This window comes from Carassius auratus, chromosome 39, assembly GCF_003368295.1.
Source record: "Carassius auratus strain Wakin chromosome 39, ASM336829v1, whole genome shotgun sequence".
NCBI lineage: Eukaryota > Metazoa > Chordata > Actinopteri > Cypriniformes > Cyprinidae > Carassius > Carassius auratus.
Genome location: NC_039281.1, coordinates 6,547,073 through 6,574,736, shown reverse-complemented (window position 1 = coordinate 6,574,736; position 27,664 = coordinate 6,547,073). Strand labels below are relative to the sequence as shown.

Here is a 27,664-nt window from a genome sequence, read left to right as displayed (position 1 = left end):
CTATGTACAGCCTAGAGTGAGATAGCAAGCTGTGTAAGTTGTGTATTTAGACTCACTGATGAAGTTGGTCTGGCCAGTGTAGATGGTGTACTGAAGCTCATAGGAGGTGACGCTGAATTCATCTTCAGAGGTCCAGTGCACTGTTATGGTGTCATGAGACGCTGTGCACAGCTCTTCACGTATAGACGGAGGGTTGGGTGCTGGAAAAGAAGACAATCGTCAAGACAGGATATATTGATTCAATTCTGAAAAAGGGATGTTTGATGTTATTCTGTCCATTTGCCAGATACACAATGTATTCTTTAACTTTGCACTACATTCGCAGAAAGATGGTTTCAGTTTTCTCACTGGTTTTACCTGTCAAATAATCCAGTCCTTCTAGAATTTTCTTTTCTCTGGAGAAATCAAGTGCAAAATTGTCAAAAGCCTCGTTCAGATTGACATCTGGGATGAGGACCTGGGAGGAGGCGGTGGCCATGGCAACTCTGGGTGGAAAGAGGGGTACTGGCAATTAATTTATAAATGTTTCTATTTACAAGAGTCTATTTACAGAATACAAGACTGTATGTGATTTCCCCCACAGTGACAGAAAAGATAAACTGCATCTGGCAGCGCTCAAACCCAGAGAAATGTGTGTGGCACATGAATTTCAAATAATACTGAAGAATGTACAGTCAGTAAGGATGCCATGAGAGCAGAATTTCAGTAGTTTCTACCAAAACCACGGAAATGTCGGTTCTTAATAAAAATTCTGATGCCACAGCAAAACTCAAAACAAAAATGCTACTGATCAGAATACTTTAAGTAATTATAAATACACTTAAACAATAATATATTAAATTACAAATTAATTTATTAATAAAAAATTTACAGATTAATATACAATTAAATATTCATTATATTTTAGAATTATAACACGCAGTCCTCAATTATTGCTCTATTACACTCAAAATAATTTGAGCATTTTTTAAAGATTTATGCAATTTAATTAAAAGTACAATTCCATCAAAGTGAATTAAATATAATAATCCTAACTTATTTTAATTGAATTATCCTTAATCAATTACTCAGTTAAAATACATAAGGATTATTAAATTCAACTTTTAATTAAATTATGTAAAACTTAAAAAATTCTTATTTTTTTGTGTATTTAGTATTATATTTATACAAATATATAAAGCATTTAAACATATAATATTATATATAATTATTTATTAAATTGTTATTTAATTAAGTAAACATTGTTTTTAGAATTTAGAAGTTTTTAAGTAAACAGTCAGTAATTTTTAAAAATAAAAATATAAAATAGTTTTACATATAATTATTTATTAAATTGTTATTTAATTCATAAAACACAATTTTAGGTAGAAGTTTTTAGGTAAAAAAATCAATAATAAAGAAAGAAATACAATTAAAGCAGTGAGTAGATTTTTTAAAAATAAAAATATATGAAATATTTATATAAAATGATAAAATTATTTTATTTAAAACATTGTTTTTATATAAACGTTTTCAAGCAAACACACAGATCCATTCAGTTTACATTTACATAAGACAAACGGACTGTGTTTACATTAATTGCTTGCCAATACAGGCTTATAATAGCACCAGAAAAGTCACAGCTTGGTCATTGTGTCACCAATGCAAAAATATTTGCCAGCGATGCGCATTAACCCTTTGTAGACGATTAACGCATATACAGTACACGTTATGAGGCATTTTCTCCTGATAACCCCGAAAAAAACTTAAATTACACTTTCAGTTTAGATCGTACAGATAAGAGCAATACATCAATCGAATCTGGAAAGCGTCTACTTTTTTGTGTACAGACATAATAACAACAAAGCTTTGTGCATTTATAAAATAAAGATAACAAACAAGGTGTGCTGTATGCAGCCTTTGTCTGCGCAGATCTTCATTTACAAATATGTCATTAAAATGAACTGTAACTCAGTGAATACTCAACAAAGAGACATTAGAGAGATATATATAGAAAGCTTGATATGTCTACTTTTAAAGTAAACAAGTGCTGCCGGAAACAAATATTCTGTGATAAAGTAATCCATATGAAAACAACGTGATGTCGGTTTTTCACGTCTCCCTTCATTATCTTCTAATGTGACCACGCCCCCATGCTGAACGCTCTATTCAGATTTTAATATTTCAAACTGAAGCGTGCGGCTTGAGTACACCCACACAACAGAAGACAATGCAGCCAGACTGTTCTTTAAGTTTTTTTTATTTTACTGTTTGCTTCGCGATGAGAGGAATAAGACATAATTCACCTAAAAACGATGTGATGTGGATTACCTCAGGCTTTGAGATTTGGATTTCCTCAGAAAAAAAGAATGAAGCGCTTTATTCAGCAGAGATCATTAACATGACTAAGTCTCTTTTTATTTATTTATATACTTGTACTAGATTTCACATAACATGTAAACATTTTACTTGTTAGACTTTTTCCAAACTATAATTCCTGACTAAATGTATATTCAAGTGAAACATTATGAAGTTTCAATAACAATATACAATACTACTGTGGCGGTGTGGAGAGTCGTTTAAAGTTGAATTCACGCTGACAGCGGCAAGAAGTGCAGGCAGAGGCAGTGACGGTGTGTGTGTGTGTGTGTGTGATCTCACCTCTCTGCCACATTCCTGGCCGTCTGGAGGAAGCGGGCGTGATCGTTCTCCTTCAGACTGTGCTCAGCCTGTGTGATGAGGGCACTCGAGCGCTCCAGACACTGTCTGCAGTTCGCAATCTGCTGGGCCAGCTTCCTCAACTTCATCACCTTAACCCACATACATGGCTTTTATAATATATTCACATTTTTATACGAGAGATGTATGCATGGAACTGTTATAAAAACTTTCTGTGCTATTAATATGATAAATGTTTACATGCTTCAAGATGTTAAGAAAAACAATGCGCCCTAATGGAGCATTTTCTCAAAAATGAATCACCCCTTGGCTCTTCATCACAGCCAAATGAGCCCTTTGCTTTGTTTGCTTTCTGTGTAATTACAGCAGAGAAACAAAGTGTCGGATTTAGATTTTCAGTTAAGTTAAAAAGCACATTTAAAGACTCATATACTGTAGATGCTGGATTAGCATGAGCCATTAAAACTTTGCCTTTTAAATTTGATGTCAGTAAATAAGTTGTGAGCCAAATCAATTACACAGTCTCAGAGATGCTAACAAGAAAATGTTTGATGCACAGAAAACATTTTCCTATATTAGCAATGTTGAAAACAGCCGTGCAGTTTAATATTTTGTGAAAACTGATGTATTTAAAAAAAATATTTTTCTGATGAATAGAAAGTTAAAAAGCATCACATTTATTTTAAACCGATTTTTTTAAAATATAAATAAAATCTAACATCTTTGCTGTCACTTTTGATTTGTTTAATACTTCCTTGCTAAATAAAAGTATAATTTTTTAAATCATATATATATATATATATATATATATATATATATATATATATATATATATATATATATATATATATATATATATATATATATGTATTTAATATATATATATATATATATATATATATATATATATATATATATATATATATATATATATATATAATGTAATGGCTTTGTGTCCTAAATACATAAAAAATTTATATTCAAATGAGATTATACAACAATAAGCATTACTACATTCCGGCTTAAATATCAGACATATTCGAATTTACAGAAGAAAAAAAAATAGCAATTTTAAATACTGTTACCTTAATATAAAATAGCATGACATAAGATTTTGCTCATACCACCCACAATACCTCAGATTTTCTATGAATTGAGCTTTCCTTCAAATAACCCCATGTTTCATGTGCGTACACATTATTTTTCTTTTTTGCGAGGGAATGAGACATTTGCTATGCTTCTTCAATAAGCCAGTAAGTAATTTAAGCAGGATCTAGCGTATGCCATAGTGTAGGGTTCAATAGAGAAATGGGACATCTGACTGGAAGGAATGATTGGAAGCATTCAGATAAAACAAGAAAGGAGACAAAAATGTTGCTTGGTTTTGTAGAGGATTGCATTAGATCAAATTTAAATCTGACACCATTTCTTAAAGACAGCTTCAAATGATTTGCTTTGATCAGACGGTTTACTGCTTAAAGGTTTCAGAATTTCAGGATGGCATTAAAGAAATTAGACCGCCTCAGAAAAATAAACAGAAAATCATTCCAGATCAGCCTGAACAGCCAAAGCCTCAGATCAAATCTTGCAGACACTTTGCGCCTGGGTTTATGATCCCAAAAGCTTCCTTAATGCTAGAGATACAGGCACTTTGTGCTGGAGCTGCATTACTGATGTTTGCAAAAGGCCAGACATAATCTCACGTTGCAGGCTGTGCATGTTGACTCGGGGCTGCTGTGTTAGAGTACATCACTGAAGGCCTTATGTAGACACTTCTGATGGACATTACTGCATTTGTCTCAGTCTTTCACATCACATCACCCAACAACAGAGAACCACAGGCTTGTCTCGGGGCTCAAATCCCCACTTGATAAAAGTGTGAGTTCAGGCTGTCAAAGTTAAAGAGCCTGTGCGCTGAACACTCACTCTCAAACACAAAATGCTCCGACAGATGAACTGGAGCAGAAAATCTGACTCTTCAGTTCTGGTAATGTTTGAGGAGTGTCAAAATATAAAACATGGAACAATGTATGATCTTTCTTTGTACAACTGACAGCTCGGATCCTACAATCTGACTGCATCGTCCATGTTCAAAGCAAAAGTCGCTGCATTACTTGACTGCTGTAAACTGCTTACATTTGAAGTCACATTCAAAGTTGTTACATTTATTACTCATTAAAAATAAATAACAATTTAAATACATATGCTGCCATTCAAAATTTTGGCATCAATATGATTTTTTTTTGTTTTTGATAGAAACCTCTTATGCTCAATTAGGCTACACTTATTTGAATAAGAACACAGTAAAAACTGCATTATTTAAATGACGTGTTTTCTATTTCTGTGATGGCAAAGCTGTGTCACTTCTTTATCCTTCAGAAATCCTTATAATATGCTGATTTGCTGCTTAAGAAATATACTGAAAAAGTACTTCTGAATGGTACTGTAATAAAAAGTTTATTAGATATATGTAAATAATTTAATTTAATTAAATATTAAATATAGGTATATTTTATCATTATTGGCAGTACAGTACAGAACAAAAACACCCCTTATCCACAATAAATTCACTATTACACGATCTGATCAGTTTCCTCTCTAGGAAACTTGCGCTGCATCCTCTAGTGTAGGGGTTCTCAAATTGGGGTCCGCTACTTATAGGTAATGGGTTTGCAAAATAATTTTATTTCTGTGTGACAGAGCAAGATGCTGCGTGCCCTCTTCATGCCTAGGGCTTGCCTGTTTCCACGTCTCCTTCAGATAACCAAGTTGGTACCGTGTTTGGCGAAGCTACATGGCCAAAGTTCAGTTCAACCAGCCAAGCTTCCTGTTATGCTTTCAACAATCTTGTTCAAGTGATATATGTACACTTCACTGCACCCTCACTTACAAACCCTTTGACCTGACGAAATCTCTAAAGCCACATTTGACATCCTCACAGCCACATTATTACTCATCTGCACCAGCTTAACCTTAAAGTTAGCTCAGAACAGATTAAATAGGGGAATTTTTATCTCACAAAGGGAAAATATGCTTTGATTGCCCAGCTTTTGCTCCATCCTGTTATCAGGCGACACATCACCAATCTCTCTGCTCAGCCTAGGGTCCAACAGACCCCGACAGTCTCTCTGTTGCCATAACTGGGGTAGCGACATGATCTGAAAGATGTGTTAGAAATGCCAACTCCGTATTTGTGTGTCATGTGACATATTGTCAAGAATCAACTTCAAAAAGCTTTCTCTAAATAAGTGAAGGACTGAGCTCTAAAAATCTATTTCTCTCCCATCTGTTTCTCTTAAAGGAACAGTTCTCCAAAAATGAAAAGTTTGTAATCAATACAGTATTTACTGACTCCCATGTTGTTCCAAACCTTTATAGCTTTTGTTCTTCTGTAGAACATAAAGTAACTGTATGGACCGACGGACAGACACACACACACACACACACACACACACACACACACACACACACACACACACACACACACACACACCCCCTCTTGGATGACTTGGGGGTAAGTAAATGTAAGTAAATTATTAAATTAAATCCTTTTTGGTTGACAATGAAAGAATCTAAAAAGTTTTAACTTCCACCTCGATATTATACTCTGAACTTAAAATAGTTTATAAATTGAAAAGCAAATCGAAAACTTTCCTAAATGTGTATCAAGTGCTTGATACAAGTCTGATTTAAAATTACAATTCGGGCCGCCTAATCTGTCTCGGTGGTGAAAATAGAGAGAAACTGTACCTTGGACTCTTTGATCTTGACAGCAATGACCTGTTTCCTCTGGCGAATTATCTCCACCAATTCATCACACTCCTCTACCAGCTTGGCTTCATGCATGGCTGTGTTCACCTGCAGATAAGAGCAAAGAGTTTCATATAAAAAAAAAATAAAAAAATACAATGGCACTTAAGCAGTCTGCTGGGATAACTAAGTTAGTCCAGCCTCTCTGCTTCAGTTCATGCAAAATCCATGAGAATATCAACATTGTGTCCTGTCTGGAGTGATGTGGACCATATCATTACAGAAAGGAGAGACATTTCAGACTGTAAGTCCATTTGTTCCTTAGATCACCCTCTGTATTCCTGTACCACACTCATTGATCCACTTAAGCTGTTAATCAATCACACACACACATTAACACTCATGAATTTAAATAGACAATTAATGTACATCTTGCTTTAATAGGGTTAAATCTCATTAAGAAAGCACAGAAGCCAAGGACAGCACAAACCCAATATTTAATTGAATTTCAGGCTAAGCAACTTTTGTTGTCAAGCGGTATCCACTCACACAGAAGAAACCTGCTCAATATCAGACAAACCCTAAGGATTAAACCTTTTTTGTGAATGCCTATAAAATAAACAGTGAATCCATATGGCTTTAGCATGGTCTATAATTGCTTTCAATGCAAAGTCAATAAATGTATGATAATTACAGAGAAGTATTTTACTGTAAAATTGAGACGGACAGCTGTGATTTTAGATCTATTTCCATTTTTCATTCCATAAAGAATAAAAGAACGTACTGTTAACCAATCAACTGTTTTTAAAGTAGCATTTTCACAGTCTTTTACAGTTAAAACTACAACAATTTCTATGGTTTAGGCATCATTATAATCTGAATAATGCAAACTTGTTATACCAGGCATTTTACACAAAGTTGAAAATGTATTATCTTTTTGATGATTTGCTGTAAATCCCATAATGCTCAGCACAATCCTACCACTCCTACCACTTCTACCATAGAGAGTAGAATAAATTGAGCCAGCAGACATAAATCAGTCCCTCTAGAAAAACGCGGATTTTTGTTGTGATCGTTGCGGGAAAAAATCCTTGATTTTGCGGCAGGTTTTCTTAAAATATGCGATGGAATATGCGGCATATTATTGCAATTTTATGCAATGAAATTGCGGGAATTTACAAAAACTGCGGTTTGATGAAAAAGAGAAAAAAAGGTGATCCCCCCAACACCCTGTTCTCACTAGGCTACTACCTTACCGTAAAGAGTCATTACTTATGACTTACTATGATAAGCAAGCATACTAAATCACATAATATTTAAGTTCTCATTCGGTTTTATTTCAATTCAGACCTTAATTAACACATGGCTCAAACTTACAAAACATTGAGTCAAACAACTTCTCTAGCTTTACAAAAGGAATATCCAACAACTTCTGTAAAAATGAATAAATGAAATATTTTAAAAAAATGCTGTTTTACAGGAATTGCAAAGTGCAACATCTTACTGCAACGTAAAATATTTTACATACTACTAATATACTTACAACTGTAAGGTTTTGGTACTATTCTGTGACAAAAAAGTGCAATCTTACAACTGTAGAGGTGCATCAACTTCTGAATGAAACTACAACAGTCCACTGTAAAATGAAAACTAACTTCGTAGCCTCTAATACTGGCCTATCATTCGCCATCCTCATCCTCATCCCTCTCTCAAAATAATTTGCCCCCCATGGCATGTAACACACCGGGTAACTGCTTCGCGCGGTCTTTTGCGCTTATTTTTGTTGGCAGATGAGAATGATTTGCGTGCTTCACCCTGGTTTCACCGCGGGCTTCACAGATGATGTTCACATCACGTAATTACGTCACTTCATAAGATTCACATTGAGAAATAATGGCGATTTACTTGTGTGAAGTAAATGCAACATTTTTCAACTTTCTGCTAAGCAATATGTGACTTTTTTGCAACTAAAATACAGGGAGTATGAAATCATGCTACCCCCGCATATTTTGCTTCCTGAAATCGGCAATTTATGCGGCGAAAGTGCGGCGTATTTGAAAAAATGTGACCCCCGCATAAATATGCGGCTTTTGGCTGATTATGCATTGAATCAGGCGATCGCATAATCGCGTTTTTCTGGAGGGACTGATAAATGGTAAGTCTGAAGGAAAGCAAACTTCTCTCTCACTATCTACCACCATCTCAGAGCACTTTGGCTCAGTGGACGAGTGCAATGATGGATGACCCCTGCTGTTAATCTGTTCCTAATTACACCTCTTAACACATCATCCTTCCAGGGATTAAATACATTCCCATAGCTTTCCTAGGGACTATAAAGAACTCTTCTGGGGTTGGTATGAATGTGATGTGTGACCCCATTTTACTGTAGCGCCCACACCCTACCGGTCTAACCTAAGTCAGCAATGACCCTGAAGGCTGACTCACTTGGCACTTTGGCAGATTCATGCTGACACCTTTAAAATGTGGTGCTGTGCACAGACGTTTTGTCCACACAATAGGCCGTTTGGATTGGATTAATGTTTATTGGACACTTAAAACATGAACAGGTGATTTAGTCTGCACTCCCTTACAAACACTCAGCTGAATCTTTAAAAGAGTTAAACATGGATTTTATATAAAAAACTTTTTATAGTTAAAGCTGGTAACTGAAATGTTGTAGTTTTTAGGTGCCAAAATCTAAGTTTGCAAAATAGTTTCAAAGGAGCAAGTCAGGGTATTCAAAACTACATTTACAATAAATAAAAGTAATGAAATGTTTATGCAGTTTCTAGCTTGCTCCATAGGGACAATTTTCAATGAAACTTAGTGCCTTTGCGACGCAGGGCATATAATAAACTAGACTTGCATTTCCCGAAGGAATAACCAGTGATTGAAATAAGAAAAAGAAAGAAATAGTATTGAAGTATTATGATGGTTCAAAAAGTCATAAATATGGACAAAGAAAGCTTAATATGATAAAACGGATAGTAATATACTATACTAAAGGAAAAATAGATATAAGAAAGAAGACCAGTTACAATTTCAGTATACAAATATTACAATAATGTTCCTGTAGCTCAAGTGGTACAGCATTTCATTAGCAAGCGCAAGGTTTGGGGTTTGAATCCCAGGGAACACATGTTAGGAGAATATTGTTAGCTTGAATGCAATGTAAGTCGCTGCTAAATGCATTAATTTAAATTTATCTCCTTAGATGGATATTGAACATTCTAGATCAGAGGTAAACAATCTGGCTTCTGGAGGGCCACTGTCCAGTAAAATTTTGAAAATTTTATATAAAATGTTGTATATGTATATATATATATATTTATTTAATGCAACTGCCGCAGGGGCAGAGCTAGGTTTGACCACCCCCAGAATTGCATTTACAAAAATAGATGCAGACCGTCTTTACGACCACATCAAATGGGATACTTTTCAGACATGCACTCCAACTTCACCTCAGCACCAGGTGCAAGTCAGAAAAGTTACAGGTGAGGAGGGACCTTCAGTAGAAGAACCACAGTGAACTGCGGTCAGATGAGATGATGTCAGGCCATGTGTCAGTAAAAATTAATTTTCCTGTCTTGTCAGCCGTTATACTCTTCTCATAGCGCGGGCTCTTAAATTGCAAGCACAAATGCAGTTGCGCGTGCAGTATAATTTCATATTAAAGTGCAAATGAAACTACAACTATGAAATGTCGTAGTTATTTATCATCAGTTAAGTCATGACATTTCCAAAAAGTCGATTAAAGCTGTCCTCAAACTCCGTCAACTAATATCTGATTTAATTCGTCAGCTCATTAGTACAGACTTTAAGTTAAGGTCAGAAAAGTTAAAGATTTGTGAGAAAATACTATGCGTGTCAGATCCGCATCATCTTCAGCAGCAGCAGCAGCTCTTAAAACCACCAAAATAACTTAATAACCCAACTCCGGTGATGTCTGGTAATCAAAGAAAAAAAGAGGAAATCAATAATGATATTCAATTATACTATATTCAACTATAGTCACATTAAATATTACATTTATTGTAATGGGTTTAAGTGAAGATTTTTGAAGTTAAATTGTTAACTTTTAAAGTGTACTAAATGTAAAAATTGATAGCTCTCAGTTATACTGTAATGTTGAATAGCATTAAATCTAAATTTTATATATATATATTAGGGTCGGGACTTTAACGCGTTAATTGAGATTAATTAATTACACAAAAAATAACGCGTTAACTACGATTAATTAATTACAGAAAAAAAAATTCCCGCATTTTTAATAACTTATTTTTGCACCGCGGAACGTTTCTCACTGGATAAGTTTCGGCGGACCGATTATACAGAAGCACCATCTAGCGTTCGGATATCACTGCAGCACATCGAGCCTCAAGGATCACCTCAATGCAAAACATATAGCAGCTAGCGTGGACTTTACACTTTATGTTGAACTATGTATTATTTTGTTGGTGCAACAGTTTATGTTGAACTCTTTATTGTTTTGGCCAAGGTTATTGAGAGTTGGACTTAGTATGTTATGGCCTCTGAAGCAACAGAGAGATGTTTTCTAATAGTCAGTGTTTCCAATGTTCTGAATGTAATTGACAGTATTGTGTTTTACTTGCTACACTATATATATACCATATATGCTATTGCTACACTTCATGGCAAAAATTGCACTGGTCTGCTAGACTTGGTTGAACAAAAATAAACAATATTTTGTTGCTTAAGCTTATGTATTCAGTCATTATTCAATGGTATACTATAAATCCATGTGAAAAAAAAATTACTTCTCACTGTTCCCAGGTCAAATATTTATATGCGATTAAAATGCGATTAATTAATTACAAAGCCTTTAATTAATTAGATTAATTTTTTTTAATCAAGTCCTGGCCCTAATATATATATATATATATATATATATATATATATATATATATATATAGCATTATATTGTATTCAAGTATATAATACTGTATAAACTTAGTATTATTATAGTATATATTTTAAAATATATTAAAGAATTATATTATATAATATAAATTGTAAGTTTGAAAAAAAATAATGATAGACAAGTCCCAGGAAGGATCACTAACAGGGCGTGCTTGCCTCAAATGCCTAAACTCCACCCCACGCAATGTGCTATGCAGTGTTGAGTGAACCAATGAAAGTGAATTGTGATAGTTAGAAGACTAAATACTAAGATGACTGTTTTTATCATGTATAATTCTACCAGAACTAGTTCTGAAAAAAAAATAATAATAATAATCTATTTATATATTGCACATTTAATAGAAACAGACTCAAAAAATTAGCAATTTATTTTTCAGATTAAGCCCATATGCTAGTGTGCGCTGCATGTAATGACTGCGAGAGACTCATTATTGACAAGGCTCATCAGTTCCTGACCTTTAGCTCTTCATATTGCCACATCTTTAATCTGCTAATCCACAGGGCGGGAAAGACACTGGAAGCTATAAAAAGGTTGTTAATGAGCTCCAGTGGTTCGCTTTGGGTACATAAACAATCTAAGTGCTGTTGAACAGATGCCACTGAACAGAAGTCTGTTTTTTGTGGCAGCTCTGATTACTGTGTATCTTGCCTGTATGCTGACAGATGGGGCAGGTCTGAGTGCTCTAAGAGCACGGCTGTACAAGACGCTCCTATGGGGCCTGCCTCATTGCTGAAGAGTCCAAGTGGCCCTGTTAAAAATGGATGAGGGAGAGGCATATGCATCACAGCATGGCAGCCCTCACCACATTGCTGCACACATGTCCACTCGGTGGAACAGCAACACAACAAAGCAGCCCTTTGCACGCAGGGCTAATAACCCACAGTGGCCCAGAGAGCGAACCTGGAATGTCAAAGAAGGGAGTGATGGACTCCAGGCCTCATATCACCAAAGGTAAAAATGGAAATTCCCAACTGAAAGTGCAAAGTTCATGCACTTGTGAGTTATTTATACATGGGTTCTCTCAGGACATTTCCTCCACTGTTAGTAGTGACACTTTTGTCTAATTGAATCTAGTGAAAACTTTGCTATGGACACTATTTTTCACATAACGCTTACAAAGACCCCTGTAAACATCGCTGCAGATGTTCTTCTGAAGCTACACGAATGCCTAAGGATCTTTTTGATGTGTATTTTCATCTGGAAGATTCCATTTGTGAAGAGTTTGCATCTGCAATACATTGCATTCATTCATTGTCGAATGTTAGCATGATATTCAAGCAGATATTTCACTATAGAGGGTGTGAATCTGCTTTTAGACATTTATCAAATATTTGCAAATGGGACCCTTAAAATAGAAAGTGATGCATTCCAGATGATGCAATCGTTGACCAACATGTTAATGGCTCATACCCAGCTATATAGTACGGAGGAAAGAGAATATTAATGGTATGAGTTCAAGTTTTACACTCGTTTTAACAACTCAGTGTTAAAGACACACTAACAACTAATAACCGCTGCTTAACTTGAATGAACCACATCAAACCCCAGACTAATCCAGCCTTACTCCCATACATGTGCTGGCCTGAAAAATGATTGACAGGCTGAAAGCACCCCAAAGTCCTCTGTAAACTGGTCTTTAGAGCACATTTATGTTCTAGCGATAACATCCGAGGCATAATAGTAAGTACCACAGAAGAAAATTTTGATTATTCCCCTTTTTGAGTCTAAATTGGGCCACGTAAATGAACATACAATGGACACAATACCAGACCAAGACCAAGAAGACCAACAATACAGAGGGTTTAAAGAGAGCCATTAACAATTCCTCACTTGCCTGACTTCTTTCTCCCGTAAACACAAAAGAAGATATTTTGAATAATGTTTAATTATTTTTTTTTTTTCATTTAATATAAGTCAATGGCGAAAAAACAAAACAAAACAAAACAGAACAGAACAAATAAAATACAAACACAATAAAATGGCATTACACTGGACTGAAACAACGGTTAATAAATAACATTTTTAATGTTTGGTTAAATTCCTAATTTTTGTTCTAATCTCCAAATCAGAAATGTGAAATCTGTATTTTTGTTTTATTTACTTAAACCATTCTATTATTTTGTTTGTTTTTTTGATTCACTCTTTTAACAGGGATGACAGGTCTGAACTTCTACTGACCCTCCAACCTTACTTCAAGCACATAAATGCACTTTATCATGATTACAAGTATGAAAATCAAAATACTGTCATCTAACTGGCTGCTTGAGGATAAAACCTGATGCACATTTTTCGTTCTTGACAGTTTTGTGCTTAAAGTGGAGGACCAAAGTTTTTGGGTCAAACCTTCAGCATTTAATCTCGAAGACAATTAATTTGCAGTGTACCTGAAATCTGGCTTACTTATCATTATCACACCTCATGCATCTGGTCTTCAATAATTTACTGTGGCTTTCAAATAAACATGACATAGAGGGCCTGGCCGTAAAGAGGCGTTCGGTAACTGACAAGCTGTTCAGTGAACATTCTTACACATTTCCGATTTGAATAATTGATCTAGATTTGAATAATGAAGGAGAAAATGGAATGGAATGCAGTTAAAAATTTATTTATTTATTTTGGATTGGTTTAACCATTTTAAATCACCTTGAGGGCGTTCAACTCAATATAATACACGTAGCTGGGGATTTACTGCAGAAAGCTGTTTTTAAATGCTTTAAAATGAATGGCCTTCACCACACTGACTCTCTCAGCTGAGGAGTGAGCTACATTCATAGAGTGCTCAGAGCAGCTGGTGGTATGCAGAAGTTTTCTATGTGCAGTTCAGCTGAGGTTAAAGACGTGCTACGCATGTAATCCCCTCAGGGTTCAACAAGACTGATTCAGCTAATGAAGTAACAATGCCTTGTCACCTGCTTTTTTTCCTCAAACAGCAAGGACAACCATCCTGACAGAGTCATTAAAAAAGATGCTCGCATATGAATTTCCCTTGTGCCTGATGTCTTAGTGCTGATCTTGAGTCATATTTGGAGTAACCACAACTCGCTCAGTCGATGTTCAAGGTGACATTATGCAAAGGCCTAAATATATCCCTGGTGACTTGTTTGTTGTGCCTTTAATAAGCTCTGATTTAAAGATAAAAGGCTACTAACGGACTTTCAAAAGGACTGTTTACCGTGTGTGCATAAATATGTCACATCACTACCAAGCTGTGCTAGTCTCTTTTATTCACAAGAACAGCATTTACCAATCTGCATTCTTATTGATACACTCGTGGAGGCTTTTCTAGCCTTTGGTTCAGCAGAAAATGCATGTCAATGTAGAACTCAAGCCAAAACAAGCCATGCAAAAACTGCCTATACAGGCACACTAGACTGTGAAGAAAAAAAAAACCTTCATTGGCACTTGAGGAAGGCACAAAGGTGTAAAAACATTAATGCACATATCAATATAACTGCAACAATTATATGCAAACTAGAAATATCAAATATACATTATTCTTTATACTTTGTAATTGCATCCCTGGAACAGCCTTGAAACTCTAACAAACATTTGTAGCTCAAAAGTGCAACAGATATTGAATGCAACCTAATTTGTTTGAGGAAAACATCTGAACATGGATTTGAAAGTATATTATGAGGAAGTTTGATGATGAAGAATATAATGATACATTTGCTCAGACTCACCTCCACCTGTTGACAAATCTGGATGAGTTTGGCCATCTGGTTCTCTAGCTCACTGTTCCTCTTCACCAGATTGGTTAAGTTATTCTCCAAGGTCTGCTGTTGGAATGGCAGAGACATGGCATTTAGACAGAATGAATCACTCTTATTCTGCGTGACATAGACAAGCTTTTTTCCATTCATCCCATCAAGATATTATAAATATATTATATATATTTTTTTTTTTAAGAAATCAATACTTTTATTTATCAACGAGGTGATAAAAAAACAAAAGTCACAATACAGATTTTTCGGGGGACACCAAATCAGCATATTAGAATGATTTATGAAGGATAATGTAACAATGAAGTCTTAAGTAATGAATGGCATCACAATTACATTCGAAAATAAACTAAAATAGAAAACAGCTGTTTTCAACTGTAATTATATATTTATTTTGATCAAATAAATCAATGGAAGTGTACAACCCAATTATAATATATGAATTTTGTGCCATTAAATTGATTAAAAACAACAGCATATAGGTTTGGAACAATTCTTTTTGGTTGAACTTCCCCTTCAATATAAATACACTCCAAAAAAAAGACGGCTACATTTGGAATTTAAAACTATCACATAATACATCTGCCTTCAAGGGACTAAAACGTATTTTAACTTATTGACTTATTTGAAGGCAGCAGATTATTTTTCCCACTGATCCTGATCTGTTTTTTTCTTCCATGAATTAAAGAAAAACACTGTGCGGACGATAATGTTAGTGTAGGTGCGCATGGATAAATGATACAGAGTCCACAGAGATCCCACAAAGACGGATTAGATTCAAAACAAGCAACTAACAGCAAATTAGTTCCACATCACAACCACTAATCGTCACTAACGAGAAACTGTGTGCGCTGGGCTGAGACTTTCACACTGGGGGGAGGGTGTCCTAATTCATGAGCTCTAGTGTACACTTTGCACAAACTAAATTAAAGTTTAATAAATGGTTTAAGGTCAGAAATTGTTAGTTTAGGTGACTGTGAGACAAACCGCTTACATTTTGTAGCTCATGTAAAAGGGATGATGTACTGTCCTATTTTATTGAGTAAGGGAGTTTAACACTACATACAAAATATATATGAGGGTGTTGCATTTAGAGAGCCAGAGAAATGCGTAATTAGTTAAAAGAGTCGACATGCTTCACTAAAATACAAGTTTGAAAGATAAAGAGGGAAATCGTAGCGACAACGTAAAGAGAGCCGTCCCATCATGCTACATGAGCAGCTGTACGAAGTGATGACCCGCACAGCGGGAGACAGGAGAGAAAGATATGAACATGGTGCTGAGATGAACAGCTGATTTTAATGACATGAGAGGAAACAAAAAAGAAGCCCGAGCGGACTGAAAAGCATGCAGAAACGATGGGAACAACAACATCAGCATACAAAAGAGAGAACAGAGCCTTTATGTTCTCTTGTTTTGTGTTGTTGGCTATTCATGCATATGTGATGCAGCCTGACCCTGTCCACCTGCACGTCCCGCACCCCCCGTCTATGGCCTGAAATGCTGTCTTGCACACATCCAGTACGTAGATTGTAAAAGGGAGCCGGTGACTCACCGCGACGCTTGTCTTTGATGCCTCCATTACCGCTTCAGAAACTCTGGCAGGGCTCACTTGAAAAGCCTATGAACACACACACATACACACAGCCTTACTGGTCTGGCCCACTGATGGACGCAAGTATTATTGCCCCTGCTCTGTCCGGCGACTGGTTTTCAGCCTCTTGCTTGCTTTATCCCTCCTGCTCTGCTGGGTAAATGGGCTGGAAGCACCTCCGAGCAGGTGAGGGTGTCTATGACAGACTGCTTACTCTCAGTGCCCTGATAGCTTGCTTTACTCGGGGGCTTCTTGCATCAGGCACGCTTGTTTGGGGTGTCAGCATTTTAAAATTCAAGCTCACCCAGCAAGGACAGATGGGGGTCATTAATTAAAGACTGAACAGTCAAGGATGATTTATAGATCAAAACCAAGTATCACCTCCCAGGAGACAGAAGACAAGCTGCCGGGGGTGAACGAGCTTTGAGCCCAATTGAGTGAGGAAGAGAGAGAGAGAGAGAGAGAGAGAGAGAGACTGATAATGAGAGGAAGGAAGGAAGGAAGGAAGGCAATGAATGACAGAAGGAAGGAAAGAAAGGAAGGAATAAATGTCAGAAATAATGAAGGAATGAAGGAAGGAAGGAATGAAGGAACAAGGAAGGAAATAGAAGTAAATGAAAGAAAGAAAGAGAAGGAAGGAATAAGTGAGAAATAAAGAGAAATAAAAAGAAAAGTATGGACGGCAGGAAGGAACGGTGAAAAAAATGGTAATGAAAGAAGAAAGAAAGAAAGAAAAGGAAAAAATAAACAGAAGGAAGGGAAAGAAAAATAAAGGTATAAGGAAGAAAGGGAAAAAATAATAACAGACAAACAAAGGACCTGACAAAAGAACAAACAAAGAGGAAAAAGGAAAGGAAAAGAAAGGAAAGGAGGGATGCTGAGAGAGAGAGAGAGAGAGAGAGAGAGAGAGAAAGAGAGAGAGAGAGAGTGGAGTGGCCTCAGAACAGCAGACCTGGTGCGGTTTGGGCTGAACAAGTCTGAAGTACACACTCATTAAAGCAGACACTAGACTTCAAAGACAAAGACACAGCCATGCAAGAGGAAGAGCAAAGAGAGAGAGAGAGAGAGAGAGAGAGAGAGAGAGAGACAGAAACACACATAAAAACTCTGCTCTTTCTAATATGAAACAAACAGAGTGCTGCAGTACACAAAGTGACACTGTGGCATGACAAAGGAATAAAGCAAAGAGTGAGTGAGAGTGAATGATATGAAGGACTAACAATCTAGGCTGTGTTTCGGGTGAATTTATTACAGTTGAATTACATCTGCATATACTACTTATATTAGCAAACGCTTCATAAAAATAAATGAAATAACAGCTTGGATGTATCAAAAGAATCAAACTTGGTTGGAAAGCTCTTGTCCAAATGATTCACAGTTTTACGAGACCTTGTTATCAGATAAGAGATTAGCCCAGATACAAGGGGAAGGCAAGATGTACAAGATATTTGTTGAGTTGAGTTTGATGCTCACAAAGTAGGCGTTACACGCTTTAACAGGCGTGCGCCGCATCCATTAAGTTCTGGGTCAGAGCTACAACAACAACAAATCCTGAAAAAGAATTCCATCCCGAGGCGAGAAAACAGACTTCAAAGTGGGTGTGTTTAATTATTCTGTGATCCTCTCCACTTGTGTTTTTTCAGGGAACACGATGCGGAAACACAGCAACCACGCTAACAACGGGCGGTTGAGTGCGTGCATGTGTCAGCAACCAGAGCCTGCTGGGAAATGTCGCTTGCACCAGATAATATTCCAAACCAGCACTCTCCAGAGACTCGCAAACTCGGTCTAATGAGAAGCCACTGCTGTTTCTTACCAGCCTCCGTTCTTCTAATTAATTAGACAGTCATTTAATTCTGTCTACATTACCCTTGTTTGAAGCTTGTCTGGGGAGTGACATTAAGCTTTTAACACAGTGGAATGCACCCCCTTCTCTCCATCAAAAAGAAAAATAAATAAATCCCACAATGCTGTGTTTAAAGCTTTGACTCAGTCATGCCTATACTTCTAATACACATGAAAATGTACTGTTGAGGTTAGAAGGGGTAGGTGTTTTTTTCTGATCTTTCTAATCCTGAGTTTATATCTCACAATTCTGACTGTTTTCATAATTCTGAGTTAAAAAAAATCACACAATTCAGACTTTTTCTCGAAATCCTAAATTAAAATCTCGCAATTCTGACTTTTTTTTTAACATTTCCAAAAACCACTTAACATTGTAAAATATTTGGCTGACTTGTGTACTTTCATTATCCCAAATGTTTAAATACAGATAAATAAGCAATTTTAACTAGTGACATGGACCGTGTCGATAGTATCATTGTGTCGCCTGCCAATGACATCATAACCCCTCGAATTCTGGTTTTGTTTTGTAGAAAACATATGGAAACGCCAAAGACCTTTTAATATGTTGTGTGTGTTTTAATGGATCGGTGTCAACCGCACAGAGTAGCATTATAACAGAACTTTCAAATGTATCTAGTATGATAAAACAGCGCTGCTTTTTCCCCACATATGCACGACATACTGTATGCACGACTGTGGCATAATAAAAGCTCCGCTGCGTTCAGCGGCTTTGTTTCACCTCGACGTCTTACAGCTTTCATCTCGCAATTCTGTCTTTTTTCATAATTCGGAGTTATCATCTTCCAATTATTATTTTTTCTTGTAATCCTGAGTTAACATCTCGCAGTTCTGACTTTTTTTTCCATAATTCTGAGTTAACATCTTGCAACTTCGGCTTTTTCTCTTGTAATCCTGAGTAGCATCTAACAATTCTGACTTTTTTATTGTAATTTGAAGTTCACATTTTGCAATTATTACTTGTTTTTCTCAGAAATACAAGTTCATATCTCACAAATGAAGGTTTTCAACTAGTAATTGTGAGTTTAATTCACACTTTTTTCCATGCAATTCTGAGTTTACATCTTGCAATTCAGCTTTTATCAGCAAAAAGTCTGAATTGTGAGATATAAACTCAAAATTGTGAGATAAGTTGCAATTACCTTTCTAATTTTTATTTCATGGCTGTCTGAAATAAACTTCCATACTTCCCTAACCTCACATTATCTATCCGTCTACGTATTTCACCGGGAACAGATCATCAGCCTGAAGGCCACAGACAGGAAGACATGAAACTCCACTGACTAACCGGCTTGAAGGTAAAAGGACGAGTGTCAGAGGAATTTGCTCGATCTCATGGGAAAGACAAATCCCTTGAGGGAAAATGTGCTTCATGCAAAACAACTTAATAGGAATGTGTTTGAGTTAATTACAGCCACGGAGGACATTAAAAGGAACACAGAGGAACCTCCGCTTGTCAGAGTCTGCAGGAACAGGGACACTTCAGCTTCTACCAGACATTAGTGAGGTTAATTCATTATATTTAATTTATAAACAATATCAAGGTTGAGCAGGATTAAAAAATATTCATTAAACATGACAAACAAGGCTCCGCAAAAAAGGGCAGTTTTATTTTTTGTGTTTACTAGCGTCTATGGAAAGGTGGGAAATATTGAACTTCCCTTGTAAAAAAGATTTTGGGCAGTCCTGAGTTGATGGATGTGTATGATGGGGACAGACTATAAATCCATCAGTCAGAGGATATCAGACAGGTTTGTTATTTTGAGAACACATTTTAGAACACATAATGTTTTCATTTGCCATGCATCTGTTTTGAAAAGACTTAAACGTCTGGTAGCGTGTGATCCTCAGTTGCTTAGTACACAATGCCCAGGTTTTCTGTGTAACCATAAAACAAAACAAAAAAAGCAGTAAGTGTATGATACCTAGTGTTTAAAATTCCGTTTAGATTTTAAAAGTCGCACAGTTTACGCTAGACTTAGCTTTGTATGCTTTTTTAGGTAAAGACCATTTACGTAAAATGTCACGTTTTTTTTTTAAATAGCTACACTTGCCAGAAAACTGCCAGAAAGAGAAGCTTATGGTTTTTTAGTAAATCCATTATCTCCTCTTAATGCGTGCCTGGAAGGCCGATATTGGCATCTGCTTGAAAGAGGAGCATGGATGTCACAGTTAATGGCCGATGTGGGGCAGGAGCAAACTCTGGGTCACCACAGTAGAGGTCACAGCGAAAAAAAAGACATGCAAAGCTGATGAAACTACATGAAAACAATACATGGCAGAGGCTGTTACACAAAAAAGCCTGAGCCCTTGAGAGGCTCTAGAGGTTTCAGATGCAAAACGGAGCTTGCGGATTATTTATAGCTGCAAAACTTCTGAGACTGTTTTGGAAAGATACGGTCTCCTCCATTTGACTTTGAACCCTACCCGAACCCAACCCTGCATGCTCCCTGTAATCATAAGCCGAAGACAACTTTCAGCCTGACATCAGTCGTTGACAGGCAGCGTAACAAACCGTTTATTCAGAAAATTAATTTGCAGAAACAAGCCTTGGCTCATCTTCCAATGAGTTAAGTGCTATCAATTTGGACAAGCAAGGGAACGCTGAAGACTGACTCACGTGGCCGGTCTGCTAAATGGCTTTACATTTCATTTGTTGAACACAATTAACTGCTGTAGATTTACCCAGGATATGAATGACATGGTGATCCACTTTGGTAGTCGTGATTTTGCCAAGTAAGACATGTTCCCCGATCAACATTTTTTGTGGTCCAAAAATATAGACTAAACCTAATCCCTATCTTTAAACTGAACTCCTAAAATCAGTGTGAAATGATAGCTGATTAACAAGGGTATAGAAGCACCTAACCCTGATCGTAAGCCTAAAACAGATTTTTCCTGAAGAGTTATCCCTCAAATCTGATTGGTTGATAGGAATGTTGTTCCAGGATCAACAAAGATGTTGATCCAGGAACATGTTGTCCTTGGTGAAATCACTTTCAGCGATTCAATTGATCTGAAATAATGTGCTTGCTAATGTCGAATTGAGTGTTTTCATTGGCCTTGGGGTTCAGACTGGTCTCATTCTTCAGTTTAAAATATCACATGCCTCCTGAAGCCCAAAACATTTGGCTGTAGATTGGTAAAGTGTACACAAGCGTGCACAGGTGCCCAACGTATATCACCACCCAGGAATGCTGTACACAGCCTCCAGACTCTCATTAGACTTTGAAAAGTGGTGTTATGAAGTCAAGGTGAAAGAGGGTGGGTACAGAACAGAGGTGGAGAGAAAGACAGCACTGTTGTGTATTCAACCCCATAAATTATGCCTGTGCTTGGAGAACAAAAACAAATCTACAACTGGTGCTATTGTGCGTTTTGTTGTTTTAGCTGATGGCGTACACCCTGGAGATATCGTGGATGCTGTAAATCATTTGACAGGGCCTCGAATGAACTAAATGAATTGTTCTCATTTAAGTTCTCATTGAAACTCACATCAATTCAGGACAGTTCTTTCTTTTCTTTCAGGGTAATTCAGTTAATGTTAGACAACACTTATAGCTATTATGTCTTTCAGGTCCAAGGTAAAAGGTTTGAGTGCTCCTCGACTCATGGAGAGTGATGTTTTCTGGCATATCTGTCATATATATTCCCTCTCTTGAAACAGCAAAGCATTCACTAAACGCCTGAAAAGCAGCTGAAAAACGAGCTGAAACAGTGCTGTGCCTTGAATATTTCCATTCACTGTCATTCTCTGCAGAATAAAACACACATCCTTTCTATGTAAATTGGGCTTGTAATAGTTTTGAACCATATTCGGACAAAAAAATAAAAATGTGTTGAAATTTGTTTGGCACCTCTCTGAATGATGGCTGTGGGAAGCTTAGAACTTGTTTGGTTCAGGCAAGTTTGAGATAGTCATTTAGCACTTCTTTGAACATGAATTGGTCGATATTAATTTGTCTTTTTTTCAGACACTTCCCATAATCCACCTCCCTTTGAGACCTTCATGTTTGTAAGTTCTGCAGAGCAGGATCTGCCAAGGGGAACTCTCAAAACAAACATGTCCTTCTCAACTGGAAATCCATAAACCCATAGATTAGCAATACCCGGATAAATAACTCGAACGCAAAGCGAAAGAAAACATGATTTCCCTCTGTTCAGGCAGAGCACATGGGGAGGCGTGTGCAGGGACTTGCCATTTGAAACATTCAATTGTGGATGAATGGTGAGTCACGCATCAAAAGACCTTCTGTCCTTCTCCTACATGTTCTTCTACATCTCTCTCACTGTCCTATGAGTGCTGAGAAAGAGCAAGGATGCCAACGGCCAGAGCAAGATTGTGTCAAATGTTGTCAAACTGAATAGCAGCAGTTTTATCCTGGATCCAACTGTACTGAAATCCCTAACATTTCTTCTACGTCTTTTCTTATTAATTTGCATAGCATTAAGACTCCGCTCAAATATTTTGAAGTCCATTTCAGCAAATTTTGGGTGTTTATTTATTTATATATTTTTTATAATGTTTATAACTATGTTTATGTTTTATATGTTTATAATGATAGTTAAAAATTGATAGCCTGAATGCACTGTAAGTCGCTTTGGATAAAAGGGTCTGCTAAATGCATACATTTAATTTTTAATTTAATTTTTTTATTTATAACTTTCATGTACTTTATATTATTTAGACAATAAGCTTTACAAATAAGTAAGCAAATATAGCAATTACAATATTTAAAATAAAGTGATAAAATAATAATATCAAAATAATAATACAAATTCTTAAAAAAAATAATAATAACAACATTAATAATACTTATAATAATAAAGAAAAAAGTATATTTAGTGACTACAATGCTTATTTCTAATATGACGATAAATGACTCAAGAAACTGGAAATGTATAAACACATTATTATACATACTTTCATATATTTAACATACAATAAAAACATACATATAAACAGTAGAAACTAAAAGTAGATTTCTAACTACAATGCTTATTTCTCAGTTGAAGAAACCATATAAATAAATATTAACTTATGCATACTGCAAAAATACGCTGTATGGTTCAAAATTATAGATTTTTCTTTTATGCCAAAAATCATTAGGATATTAAGTAAAGATCATGTTCCATGAAGATATTTTATACATTTCCTACCATAAGTATTTCAAAACTTACATTTTGATTAGTAATATGCCTTGCTAAGAACTTTATTTGGACAACGTCAATATATTCAATTTCAATCTCACTATCAGATAACATTTTTCATTCTTTCACAAAATTGTGATGTACTGTATGAGTACTTTTATCTGCTTTCCAAAACAGGCATTTATATATGTATATAATGTATATAATGTATATAATGTTGATGACATATAATACATTACGACTGTTCTTTATCGCACAACATCTTGCAAGCATTTCACATGCATGTGAGTCTTAAAATTGCAACCTTTCCAATTACAGTCTAGTGTTCTTCTTAATATAAAAAAACATAGCAAAATTACCACAGTAAATCAAGACAGTTCTGTGCATGACCATCCATATATCTACATCTGCTTCTGGCAGTCTGTTTGCTGCTGCCTCCCTCAAGGAAAAAAATACATCATTTCTAAAGGCACACTAGCAGATGAATAAAGAGCTTCACTAAAAATTGCACGGACATCTCTTGATTCATCACAACGATCCTGACAAAAAGATTTAAGAAGCAGCTATCCTCTAACACACTAAATCTCTGACCTCAGCAACAATATAATCTTTAGCTGAACTGGAAGGTGACTTGAAACACTGCCGGTCATTGCAGTTGTGAGCTGTACTCAGTGGCCTGTAGAATACAGAACAACTTCACACAGAGACAGTTTCTCTGAAGTGTAAACATGTTTTCAAAGGCAGATAAAAAGTGTGTTGATGCCAAGAGTGGCAAGTACTGCTTTCTTTAAGGGTTCACAGCAAAGACACAACCTAGTTCTCAAACCACAGGAGACCGAGATGGGCATTTGAGTTGCACAACAGGGACGACTGCAGTCTCACAGCAGCAACAGACACAGAAACTACTGCATCACCGCTCCAAACTACAGTTCTCAGTGTCTAATTGGCTACATAAGAGTGAAGAATCCCTTTGATGGGCCTTTGAAACACTCTGGATGCCTCGATGACTCTAAACACTCAGTCTCTATGCCACGCAGCGCTTCATGAGATATTCTGTCAGAAACGTGTGATCTGGGTTTTAAAAACGCAATGACGACAGATGCCGAGTCATGAAAGCCTCTGCAGAACATCCAAACCAATAGATGTTTGTCTATAATAAATACTATTGAGAAATGCTTGAGCTGGATGAATCACTGAGTAACAATCTCAGTTCCAACAATCTGTAGGTTGACTTTGTGAAAATCATACGAACCATGGCTCTGTTCTGTTTTCAAAATGTTGCATCAGTCGAAGCTTGACATTTTGTTGATTATGGGTACTGTACACAATTTCAACAGGTCTTGAAAGCACTGTAGTTTTAATAATATTTATTATTTATTTAAGTTAAGCATATTTTTAGGTTGAAACAACACTTTAATTCTTCTAATCTTGAATTTTAAATTGTAATAACTAATCGCAGCAATCTTAATTTTTTTTTTTTACAGTGTAGATGAAATGTTGTTAAACATTGCTTAAAGTAAACAATGAGCTGTTCAATCTGCTAAATGTATGGGTATGTACATTTAACAACAAATGGTACAAAACAAATATTAATGGAACTTCTTACAACTTGTCTATGAGGCAGTGCAGAAAAACTGGATTACTCTCATTATAATCAATGAAGCTGTCTACACAGCAAACGTAGGATTACTCGCTTGTTGTGTAACAAGAAAGGCAGCAAGAGCAAAAACGTGTGGCTAATGCTATCAGTGCTGCTCTGCCGCAGCAGAAAGGCGGCTACTTGAAACAAACTAGCATGTATACAAACACAATGTCTTTGTGTCAAGATATCGCTTCAGTCCAGTACTGCTCCACGCGGGCCATACACATTTTTAATATGTTAATAATATGCATGCTAATAAGCAACTAGTTAATAGTGAGAATTGGTCCCTATACTAAAGTGTTACCAAGTGCACCTATTACCTTTAATAAAATGTTCTGTAACAAAATAAAAAATCCACAATTCAATGTTCCATTTTGTCTGATTTTCACAAAGCAATGTTGTGAGAATGAACATACTGGTCAAATCTGCTCTCTGCAGCCCATGTTCAGCCAATTTCAGCCCACTTCATTAAACTACTGCTGTACATCACGCACTCCAAGTGTCTCAAGTGGACACTGGCCTTTGAAAAATACATTTTAACATTATTATTATTATTATTATTATTAATTGTTATACGCTTTTTTATATGAGTGCTCTTTAATTTAAAAAGATGCTAAATGAACAAATTGAATTTAATTATGATACATAACTTTAAATACATTTTAAATAGTACTTTAATGCAGTGTATTTATGACTTATTTAAAGCAGAAATGTTTTCAGTTTAATTTTAGCTTTTTACATCTAATTTTACAGGACAGAGCATGAGACAGCACAGACCAGCACATCCACACTCCCCTGAGGGCAGCAGCTTTAATGTGTCACGACACACAAGCATGTAAACTACCCACCGTGCAATAAGTTTCAAACTAAGCGTGCCATTTTGTGACTGGAGCAGGGAGACCAGACAAAGTTACAAGCGAGTGTATGTTGTTCAAAGAGTGTTATGAAATGTTTTTCAGAAGAGATTTTTTGGACTTAATACAAGCAAGACCCATATTTTACTGGACGTTTAATACCAAATATATGGGTTATGCTTCATGTTTAGTATTTTATGTATAAGAAATTACACAGTATATGTGTTCATGCAGTACACAAACCCATTTGAGTGATTTCTACATAGATCTCTTATCTTGTGCAAACTGATATTAAACATAACATCTGTCCAAAGAAACAATTACTTTATGGACATAAGTCCTCAAACATAATCATGTTCTAGTATGGATATTTTTTTATTTGGGATTACAATTCAAAGACATTTTCATAAAACAACATATTAATCTTTGTATATTCCACAAATAGTTGCTTAAGAATTTAGAAAATTGTTTATGTATGTGTATATAGATCGATAGATAGATATGAACACATTTTTTTCTATTTCTTTATTTATTTTTATTATCATACAACTGTTTGATCTAAATTTACAGGACTGTTTAAATCATAATTTCCAATAAGGTTTCACATTTCTTTTTTTTTTTTCTTTTTTCATAGTTTCACCTTTCATACCAATAAATCAGTGGTTAGTCCCTGACGGGGGGTAAATACAAAATCCCAATTCTGATTTACTTGTGCTGAAAATGTCACCGTGTACCTTGCTTTTCCATACTGATAGGGAAAGCATTTTTGGATCACATTTTGATGCAGAATACATAATTACGTAGACAGCGCAAACTATTTTTACCTCCTCTGGCTCTAATCTTCTAGAATAATTAGCATGCATGGCACAAGGCTTAACGCTCAAGTCAAGATAAACAGACTGTATGATGGGAAATAAGCTCACTGCTGGGATTCTCCTCTGTGTGGCAGCATGGCAGATTTGTTGGACCCCGGGCTCTTTGACACTGGCACCAGGGACAGCTGATAGGTGACATTTTTAACAGTCCATTAAGGATGGCTCTGGGAATAAAGCATGCATGAGGTGTCTGCTCTTCAGAGTGGGTTGAATAGGCAAAGAAAAAAATCTCAGAAAACCTGAGAATGAGAATTCGGTCTGGGACCCATGATATTTCTCATTTTCCAGACTCTTTCAAAAGCATGAAATGAGTAAGACTTGAGAGCCAGGCATGCTCCACAGACAAACAGTGCTAACTTAATATTTCCTCACTGAAGATAGAAAGTCTTATTTAAGTTTATTTATAGCAGTCCATTGCATAATAGAATGGGATATTTAAGCACATATCTGAAATTGAATAGTCCCTTCTCTATGTTTAAACAACAGAAGTGTGGACCAAAATGGACAATAATTAAAAAAATTAAAATAAAAACAGATGGCACATCCTGCACTACGCTGATTTTTGTCCTTTAACTAAATAAATAAATGTTGTTGAAATAAAAGCTGTGCTTTC

General features: G+C 36.0%; 1 protein-coding gene across 1 annotated transcript in view; it reads right to left on the bottom strand.

The window, feature by feature from the left end:
* The window catches only part of LOC113058024 (probable E3 ubiquitin-protein ligase MID2), a 61,313-nt gene continuing 33,649 nt past the window's right edge, over window positions 1-27,664 (bottom strand). The window contains exons 3-8 of the mRNA XM_026225690.1: window positions 16,628-16,693; window positions 15,034-15,129; window positions 6,409-6,516; window positions 2,641-2,789; window positions 358-485; window positions 1-200 (exon numbers count right to left, since the gene is read on the bottom strand). Of these exons, the coding sequence (XP_026081475.1) occupies window positions 1-200; window positions 358-485; window positions 2,641-2,789; window positions 6,409-6,516; window positions 15,034-15,129; window positions 16,628-16,693 (747 nt within the window). The remainder of the gene's footprint in view (window positions 201-357; window positions 486-2,640; window positions 2,790-6,408; window positions 6,517-15,033; window positions 15,130-16,627; window positions 16,694-27,664) is intronic.